We start from the raw sequence: 11146 nt of genomic DNA, 5'->3' as shown, positions 1-11146 counted from the left end.
GTAGCTATATATATATATGTGTGTGTGTGTGTGTGTGTGTGTGTGTGTGTGTATGTGTACAAAGTTTCGAAAATTTTATGGTTTATGTTAATTGTGCAGTTTTAGTCTAGTTCTTTGTTGTTATAATAATCTAGTTCTTTGCCTTTAAATTCTATTGATTGGTAGTTTTCTTTTGCTAAGTACAAGAATCTATTTCATGTTTAAAATAATCTATTTTAATTTTAATTGGTCCTTAAATTATTCATTATTATTTGATCAATTATCATCAATGTATCTTGGTAAATAATAGATTTCTCAAAGAACAATTGGTTTGATAGTGTTACATTGAAAATGTAGTCACCAAAATATGTGTCTTTAGTGTATGTCTCATATTTAAAAAAACAATAAATAACTGAAAAACTCGAAAAAACTACATTAACTGAATCGATAAAAAATGATTTAATTGGTTTGATTTGGTTACGATATTTAAAAAATCAATTTACTTGGTTTGATTTCTTTTTAATGTAAAAGAAAACCCAACTTTCAACCACCTCACTCACTCTATTCCATCAAAATATCACGGTATAGCCAGTTTTCGGACTGGTCATTCAAAAATAGCCAGCGTTTACGAAGTCAATGAAAAATAGCCATTATTTTGCTGCAACAGAGACCGGTCCAGCATAATATACTGGAGTTCGGTGCACCTGTGTATGAACTCCAGCATATTATGCTGGACCAGTATACTTTGCTGACTCCAGTATAATATACTGGAGACTGGAGCACCGGTGCTTCAAACTCTAGTATATTATACTAGACAATTATACTTGTTGGAACTCCAGTATATTATGCTGGAGTTCTAGTGTACTTATGCTGGAACTCCATCATATTATGCTGGAGTTCCAGCATACTTATCCTGGAACTCTAGTATAATATGCTGGAGTTCAAGCATACTTATGCTGGAACTCCAGTATAACATACTGGCATATTTTTTGGGTTTTGAATAGTGTTTTCGCTCAGATTTATCTTTACATGAAAAGTGACTAAATTTTGATTACTTTTGAAACTGAACTATTTTTGAACGACCAGTTGTAAATCTGGCTATTTTTGAATTTCTCCCCTAAATGCAGGATACTTTGTGCACTAGAGTTTTTTTCCCGATAATCAATTAAGAGGGTGTTTGGCTAAGCTTATAAGCTGGTTAAACTGGCTTATAAGCACTTTTTGCCTTAGCTACGCGTTTAGTAAAATTAAAAGTTCTTATAAGCCAAAAATAAGCCAAAAGCCATAAGTTGGTCCCCCCAACTTATCAAATTTTAGCTTATAAGCACTTTAAGTTTGACCAAAATATTTACTATTCTATCCCTAAAATACTTCTTTTTAAAACAAAACTCTTTGTATACCCAGTTCTTTAGCTACTTATTATTAATTTCAGCACTTCTATCCAAACACGTAACTGCTTATTTTTTAAATTAGTTTCAGCACTTAAAAGTGTTTTTCAGCACCTAATGCTTATCAGCTATTCTAAATCAGCTAAGCCAAACGGGCTCTAAATCTTACTGATAACATATAAAGTTTTATACTCTATAACTTATTTTATAGTGTTGTAGTGTAGCAAGAAGCCCCAAATTCTTGATTTGGCCCGGAAAGACTGCACTGCTTTGGGCCCAGGAAGCGAAGGACTTTCCTGAGGATTCTAAGACCCGATCATTTCCATTTCCGTTCTATATATACCATGTATTTATTTTCCTCATCCTCTTGTACTAGAAAAAAGTACACTTTACTGCACTGTACTATCAAAGCTTCCTTAAAGATCGGGAAAACAATCTTTTTAGGTTCAATCTCTTAATTTAAGAGAGAAAATTCAAGAATAGGGCAAAAAAGAAATGAACAACGGCGGCCACATGCATGGAATGGCTATGGCGCCGCCGCCATCAGCCGCCATGAACAACGGCACAGGAGGAGGCATGATGATGAAGAACCATCGACATATGATGATGCACATGACATTTTTCTGGGGAAAGAATACTGAAATTCTCTTCTCAAATTGGCCTGGATATGATAATTTAGGCATGTACATTTTGGCGCTTTTCGTCGTCTTTTTCATGGCTGTTCTCGTCGAATTTCTGTCTCATAGCAATTACATTAAGGAAAATGCTGATCATGTGAGCGCGGGGTTGATTCAGACAACTTTGTATGGATTGAGAATTGGTTTGGCTTATGTTGTTATGTTGGCTGTTATGTCGTTCAATGGTGGTGTTTTCTTGGTTGCTATTTTTGGACACATGTTAGGGTTCTTGGTTTTTGGAAGTAGGGTTTTCAAGAAATCTTCTAATGAGGGGAAGACTATGGATCTTCCACCAATGAGCTGTAGTTGTTGAATTTATTTATTTTTATTAATGGATGTCCTTAGAGTTTTATCTCGTTTATTTTTGAGTATTTGAATTGGTTTTTTTTAATTTTTTTTTTTTTTTTTTTTTTTTTAACGATTAGACGATCAGGAGGTTATAGTTATTTGAAATCATTAAACAGTTTGAATTTTGTGATAAAGAAATGCTTTAGTATATGTGAAGAATATCTGGTCGCCCCTTTGATTAGAAAGTAAAATCTCTGTCAAAGACAGATCTAAAGGCTTGAACAGTTAGGAATGAAATTGCCTACGGAAAAAGTGAGCTCTTTCTTCTCACCGATGCTTTGGGTGAAACCAATTCCCAGGGTGTGACGGGTGGTGTGTACAGGCCCGGATACATATTCAGCGCGGCCTCTCTCCTTAGTGGTCTACAATCCCAAATGCCTTACTACTAGTCCCTGGTGCCTTGGAGAATCATGGCTTCTAATTGTGAAAGCAGTCACCAATATTTGCATAGGTTGTCTATATTATTATTTCTATTACTTTTTGGGATGCAACCTCTTTCGAGACCCTATGTGAATATGAAATACTTTGTGCACGAAGATGCTCTTTTCTATATGTGAAGAATATCTGGCTTAAAGCGTAAAGGCCTTGATTTTCTTATTAAAGATGAAATCAAGAAGACAACTCTTAACTAGATCCAAATGCTAAATTATATTCATTTAATTTTAATTTTGTTTTTCAAGCACTGTCGGCGCTTACAATAGTTGATATTATTAAATAACCTGAATATGAAAGGAAAGGCAATATGAATAGAGTTTTATCAAATCAGCTAAGTCCTTTGCTTTTACGTCATATATTTGGTCTTTGGGAAGCCTTTTCAATTAAAATGTGTTTTCTGAGATGAATATAAGCACCATTGTAAACAAAGTTTAATTCTCATACACTGATTTTGCAGCAAAAGAATTTATACACTATCGGTAATGTGTATACTCATATTTTTAATCCTTGTATAATTATTGGTGAATATTGATTGATAATACACCCACCTTATTCAGGGAAATGATTATAGTAGTAATTTCGTTCTTCTTTAATTTTTCGTCAATCGCTTATTGGTCACACATCAAGTGAATATTTCCCAAAAAATCACCGAAAGAAATTTTGATGGTGAATTAATAAGTTTTACAATGGCTGCCAGCCATACAAAGAAAAATTAAACCAAAAAATCAATTTCATATTCTAAGAAAACTACTTAGAAGAATATTGATTGCTCATTCATTTTCTTCTCTAATACTCTCTTTTATGTGGTCCCCCATTTTTTTTTTTCCATTTAAAACAATTGAATTCCTCAACTAATAAAAGTAGTAGGCACGAATTTTTAGTTCGGCAGCTAGCGTTCTACAATAAGTAAGATGTAGCAATTTACGTTTACGCGTAGGAAAATGATCGATGTTACGTTTACGGTTTGAGATTTTCTCTATTTGGTATCATGACAATTAAGGTTGAGAAAGTCTTCCCAATCGAATTACTTGATCTCCATATAAATAAATTAAATGACAGTTACAGGCTATAGCTAATAGTTGGTAACTTGTTTGTGCCTTTGTGGATATAATATACTGACTTTTTTGGCATTCCTTGTATAAATAGTAAAATCTCACGAATTTAAATTTTCTACATGGACGCCAAAAAGTGTCACGACCCAAAATTTATTAAAGGTTCTAATGGCATCGGACACCGCAGTCAGGCAAGCGAACGATAAATAATTACTTTGGTTCTCATTTTAGTATTTATGAAATCATAACTTCCTTAAGTCAAATAATAAATGGTGAACTTCACAGAGTAAATAATACTCCCTCCGTTTCAATTTATGTGAACCCATTTGACTGGGTACAGAGTTTAAGAAAAGAGAGAAGACTTTTGATCTTGTGGTGTAAAATGAGGCACATATATTTTGTGTGGCTATAAATCATTGTATAAAGGTAAATTGTTTCTAAATAAGGAAAGTGGTCATTCTTATTGGCACGGACTAAAAAGGAAATATGTTCACATAAATTGAAACGGAGGGGGTAGTGTTTTTAACAAATTTCAATACAGAATAAACCCATAATAATCTCAGAACTCGGTGTCACAAGTGCATAACATTTACTGAAAAGTAAAAATAACGTACAATAATTGTCCGGAATATAAATTGGACAGAAAAGAAAATACAAGTACTCTGAAGGAGACTCTCTGTCACGACCCAAACTGAAGGGCCATGACTAGCACCCGACCACACTTGCCGAGCACCAACGTACATTTCATCTAACCTTCATTATTATCTTTTAAGGCTGACGAGATCAATATAAATGGTAGACCTAGATCATGGACAACCAGCAATAAAATATGACGGCATGAACATACATAGCAAGGGATGACCAGACAATCAAGAAACTACGTATAAGGTATGAGCTACCACGCTACTATGAAAGACTATACAACAAAAACTAGCCGACAAGGCATACCAAACTATACATGAGCCGACACCTGTCTATGAGCCTCTAAAAGAACATAAGTGTTGCAACATAGCCGGAACAGGGCCCCGACATACCCATAATGTCTATAACAAAAATTGCATACCAAGACCAAAGCAAGTCCGGAGAAGGGATCTCGCCAATCACCGCTGAACTGGACAGTCTACTGTGGTGGGGGAGCTGCACCTGCCTGTCTATCAGGACCTGCAGCACGACATGCAGCGTCCACAAATAAAAGGACGTCAGTACGAATAAAGTACTGAGTATGTAAGGCAAGGAACCATAAATAAGATCAGTAATGTAAGCAAGGATAGAGAATATACAACCTGTAACATCTTAGTACCTCTGAGGGCTACTTACATGAAATGCATGATACATATGTATAAATACATAAACCTTTAAAGCATTCGCCTCTGTGGGCATCATCATCATCATATCGTACCCGGCCATAATAGGCTCGGTAGAATCGTACCCGGCCACGTGGAGCTCGGTAAAACCCAACTGATCAGTAGTTGCACAATAGGTGTCGTACCCGGCCAACTATAGCGTGGATCGGTAGAGTAAAATAGATACATATATATAATGCATGCTCGACTCATGGAATCATATTCTAAACCTTTCGGAGTGACGTAAGGTCGGTATCCTTTGTACACGTTATTAGGACTAACTCTTCACTATGAACCTTATAAGAATCAGAAAGTACCAATAACATTGATAACATAAGAATAAGAGAAGCAACATTAACATCAATCGTTCCATAAGAGGGAAAACAATGTAAGTACTGCTAGCTTCTAAGAGTAGAGTATCTTGGAAGATCGTTCATTACATTATGTACAATCGGAGTCGTGCAAAAGAAGGAAAGGGATAGCCTCACATACCTTGTATATACTTCCCCAATCTCAAGCTATGCAATTGTCAAAACTCCTTAGTCTACAATAAGAGAAACGATACTATCGTTATCATTTAAGTGTCATAACTATTATGTATCGACCACAACCTATTTTACGATGAAACGGACAACACCTCCCCTATATATATGACCTCACACCATTCAAAACAGTCACCAAACAGCCCAAACAACATCAATAATAAACATATTGAGCCTCCCAAAATAGTCCACACACAGCCTAATCACTCCATACATACGACGACCACCGTAGTCGTGTCAAACAACCTAGAAATGTTACGAATAACTATCAGCCCATAACCCTACATATATATGGTATTTCTCCACACCCTTCCTCATCCAAAACTCCACAAAACAGTAGTAAAATACGCAGCCCAACAGCCACGCAAAACAGTCCACAAAACAATAACATTACTACCAAGCCTTTCGATATATATTTCACAAGTTCTAGCTTCAATGGCTTAGCCGCAACTTGGATAATCTTAAATACATATAGAGTAAGAGGTTCATTACCTTTATACAGAAATAACAACTCCAATTTAACCTTAAATTTCCATGAAATATCCCTCCAATGCTGCCACAACAACAAAAAAGCGAAACTAGCGATCAATTAGTGTTTTTCGGCACTAGAATCACTTTAGAAGGCTTGAAATCACCTAGGATTGATATTAAGAACATGAGGGAGTATTTACAGAACATAAACCCTTTAAAACAACCTCCCACACGAGCTGGAACGACACAAAAATGAGCAACAACAAGAAGAACAAGAGACTTACTAGCGCCACGGAATTCCCGACACTTGATTTGTGTTGTTTGCCCTTTTTTTGGATCTTGAATCTTGAGAGAACCTTGAGAGGATGTTCCTAGGGTTCTAAGGTCTGAAAATAGTGAAAAGAAATGACTTAAAACGGGTTGGAGTCATCCTATATAGGCCCAAATATCTTAAACCGACTTAGTGGGCCCCATAGAGAGGTGCTTGACGCAGTCTCGCGAAAACGCAAATATCTCTCTACTCCGAGATCGTATCGATGAACGGTTTAATGCGTTGGAAACTAGACTCCTAGATCTTTAATTTGGTTGGTAGATCACCCCGTAATTCCTTGTAAATTATGAGAAAAGATTAGAAATATTTGACCCAATGTTTAAGTAAAATTATGAACCTAAGTTGCGACAACTTTTTTCGACTTTTGTTTCATAACTCGTTTGACTTCAAGACTTATGATACGGATATTATATGATTAAAATACCTTAATAAATGACCTCTTGAGTGTATTAAACACCGCTAGATTACCTAAAAATACGAGTTACAACATCCTTGATTCGTTTAACTTCTAATACTGGTTAATCACCCTTATACACTCTTGTATCACTTAAGACCAATAGGATTGACTTCTTATCATCTAAAAGATAATTCCTTCTTGGATTTATGTTAACTAATATATGGCATGAACTAACACATGTGGATATGGGTTGTAACACCCTCCCCCCCCTCAGGAACATTCGTCCTCGAATATAAGGGTTTATGGGAAGTTTAAATCATCGTGGATTCCAATGGAAATTTCCGATCAATTTTCCCCTATAAAATGGTCACTAGCAAAACTTGCATGTAATTAAGCCCAACATATGGCTTCACAAGGCTACACAAAGTATTATGCGTATTTACATTATCTACATATCACCATTTTGTATTAAGGAGGAGTATTCTCAAATTATTGCTTACCTCATAGAGCCGTTTCACCTTCCAATGTATCCTGTCTTCCACCAGCATCCTTGTTATCTTCATTCTGGAATAAGTAAGGGTATTTAGACTTCATCTCCTCTTCTGCTTCCCATATCATTTCTTCCATATTTTTGTTCCTCCACAATACTTTGACGGAAGCTACATCTTTTGTTCTCAGCTTGCGGACTTGCCGATCTAATATCGCCACTGGCACTTCTTTATATGATAGGTCCTCTGTAACTTGTACATCTTTGATAGGGACGACTAGAGAAAGGGTCTCCAATACATTTTCTCAACATAGATACATGGAATACCGGGTGGACAAATTCCAATTCGGATGGCAATTCTAACTCATAAGCAACCTGTCCAATCCGTCGAAGAATTTTATACGGCCCGATATACCTTGGACTCAGCTTACCTTTCTTCCCAAAACGCATAATACCCTTCATTGGTGAGATCCTCAGGAAAACCCAATCACCAACCTCAAACTCTAGATCACGACGTCGGACATCAGAATAAGATTTTTGCCTGCTTTGTGCCGTCCTCAATCGCTCATGTATCACTTTCACCTTCTCAATAGCTTGGTGAATCAAATCTGGCCCATATAATTCTGTTTCACCGACTTCGAACCATCCAACTGGTGATCTACATCTCCTCCCGTATAGTGCCTCATATGGGGCCATTTTAATACTGGAATGGTAGCTATTGTTATAGGCGAATTCTATGAGTGGAAGATGATCATCCCAATTCCCCTTAAAATCTAGAACACATGCTCGTAGCATATCTTCCAGTGTCTGAATGGTACGTTCAGCCTGTCCATCAGTCTGCGGATGAAATACAGTGCTGAGATTTACCTGTGTGCCTAAACCCTTCTGGAAAGACCTCCAAAAGTTAGTCGTAAATTGAGCTCCTCGGTCTGATATAATAGATATGGGCACACCATGAAGCCTAACAATCTCCCTGATATACAACTTTGCATAATCTTCAGCCGTGTAAGTTGTCTTCACTGGCAGAAAATGGGCACATTTTGTAAGTCGATCAATTATCACCCAGATGGAGTCAAACTTATGATAAGAGCGAGGTAATCCAATAATGAAGTCCATATTAATCACTTCCCACTTCCAGGTCGGAATCTCTATATTTTGAAGCAATCCACCGGGTTTCTGATGTTCTATCTTTACTTGTTGACAATTGGGACACTTGGCTACAAATTCTGCAATAGACTTCTTCATATTATCCCACCAATATTGCTCCTTGACATCATGATACATCTTTGTCGAGCCGGGATGGATGGAATATCGGGATTGATGAATCTCATTCATAATCTTCTCTCGCAACCTTGCCACATTAGGCACACACAATCGGCTCTGGTATCTCAGTGCCCCATCTTTTCCGATCCCAAAAGCCATACTTTTACACTGTTGAATGCTTTCTCTTAATCGTACTAAGATAGGATCTTCATATTGTCGTGCTTTTACCTCTGCTACCAAAGATGATTCTGATGTATTCTGTACAGTAACACCTCCATCATCAGAGTCTAACAATCTGATTCTCATATTGGCTAGCTGATGAAGCTCTTTAATCAACCCCCATCTACCTGCCTCAATATGTACTAAGCTTCCCATTGATTTACGGCTGAGAGCGTCTGCCACAACATTGGCTTTACCGGGATGATACAATATCTCGACGTCGTAGTCTTTCAATAATTCAAGCCACCTACGCTGCCTCAAATTCAACTCTTTCTGCTTGAAGATGTATTGTAAACTCTTGTGATCTGTGTAGATGTCAACATGGACACCGTATAAGTAGTGCCGCCATATCTTCAAAGCATATATTACTGCAGCCAATTCCAAATCATGGGTTGGATAATTCTTTTCATGCTTCTTCAATTGTCTTGATGCATAAGCAATCACATTCCCACGCTGCATCAATACGCACCCCAAACCTATACCTGAGGCATCACAATATACCATATAACCTTCTGTTCCTTCAGGAAAAGTGAGCACTGGTGCAGATGTCAATCGATTCTTCAACTCCTGAAAACTACGTTCACAAGTGTCAGACCACTGGAATTTGGTAGCTTTTTGTGTTAACTTAGTCAATGGTGATGATATAGAGGAAAATCCTTCTACAAACCGCCTATAATATCCTGCTAGCCCTAGGAAGCTGCGGACTTCTGATGGTGTTGTAGGTCTCGGCCAATTCTTTACTGCATCGATCTTCTGAGTGTCGACACTAATACCCTCATCAGATATCACATGGCCAAGGAATGCTACTGAGTTCAGCCAGAATTCACATTTGGAGAGCTTAGCATATAACTTACGATCCTGAAGCGTCTGTAATACTATCCGCAAGTGGCCTGCATGTTCCGCCTCCGAACGATAATACACTAGAATGTCATCAATGAATACAATCACGAACACATCAAGATAGGGCCTGAATATAGTATTCATGAGATCCATAAAAGTTGTTGGGGCATTTGTTAGCCCGAACGACATCACCAAGAACTCAAAGTGCCCATATCTTGTCCGGAAGGCCGTCTTTGGAATATCCTTCTCCTTAACCCTCACCTGATGATACCCTGAACGTAAATCAATCTTGGAGAAATACTTGTCACCTTGGAGTTGGTCAAACAGGTCATCAATTCTTGGAAGTGGATACTTGTTATTTATAGTAAACTTATTCAACTGTCGATAGTCGATACACATCCGTAACGACCCATCTTCCTTCCACACGAATAGGACTGGCGCACCCCAAGGTGAATATTAGAGACAAACAATTATGACTCTACTCTACGCACGATCTAGATTCAGGAAGAAGGTAACAACCCTAGATGTCATGTAGCCTCCTGATTATAAATGTGGCGCGCTACACATCCATAATCAAGACTCTACTAGACACGGCTCATAGACAACCCCTAGGACAGACTTACTCTGATACCAAGTTTGTCACGACCCAAACTGAAGGGCCATGACTAGCACCCGACCACACTTGCCGAGCACCAACGTACATTTCATCTAACCTTCATTATTATCTTTTAAGGCTGACGAGATCAATATAAATGGTAGACCTAGATCATGGACAACCAGCAATAAAATATGACAGCATGAACATACATAGTAGGGGATGACCAGACAATCAAGAAACTACGTATAAGGTATGAGCTACCACGCTACTATGAAAGACTATACAACAAAAACTAGCCGACAAGGCATACCAAACTATACATGAGCCGACACCTGTCTATGAGCCTCTAAAAGAACATAAGTGTTGCAACATAGCCGGAACAGGGCCCCGACATACCCATAATGTCTATAACAAAAATTGCATACCAAGACCAAGGCAAGTACGGAGAAGGGATCTCGCCAATCACCGCTGAACTGGACAGTCTACTGTGGTGGGGGAGCTGCACCTGCCTGTCTATCAGGACCTGCAGCACGACATGCAGCATCCACAAATAAAAGGACGTCAGTACGAATAAAGTACTGAGTATGTAAGGCAAGGAACCATAAATACGATCAGTAATGTAAGCAAGGATAGAGAATATACAACCTGTAACATCTTAGTACCTCTGAGGGCTACTTACATGAAATGCATGATACATATGTATAAATACATAAACCTTTAAAGCATTCGCCTCTGTGGGCATCATCATCATCATATCGTACCCGGCCATAATAGGC

At 37.8% G+C, this 11146-nt stretch overlaps 1 protein-coding gene across 1 annotated transcript; it reads left to right on the top strand.

The window, feature by feature from the left end:
• Positions 1-1728: 1728 nt before the first annotated feature.
• Positions 1729-2405, top strand: LOC107778500 (copper transporter 6-like). The gene has a single exon (XM_016598770.2). It carries the CDS (start codon positions 1863-1865, stop codon positions 2355-2357), a length of 495 nt encoding a protein of 164 aa, XP_016454256.1. The 5' UTR covers positions 1729-1862; the 3' UTR covers positions 2358-2405.
• The last annotated feature ends 8741 nt before the right edge of the window (positions 2406-11146 follow it).

The sequence above is a fragment of the Nicotiana tabacum genome, chromosome 3 (assembly GCF_000715075.1).
Source record: "Nicotiana tabacum cultivar K326 chromosome 3, ASM71507v2, whole genome shotgun sequence".
NCBI classification, from domain to species: Eukaryota; Viridiplantae; Streptophyta; class Magnoliopsida; order Solanales; family Solanaceae; genus Nicotiana; species Nicotiana tabacum.
The sequence above is the reverse complement of the archived record's forward strand: the minus strand, read 5'-3'. Positions and strand labels throughout refer to the sequence as shown.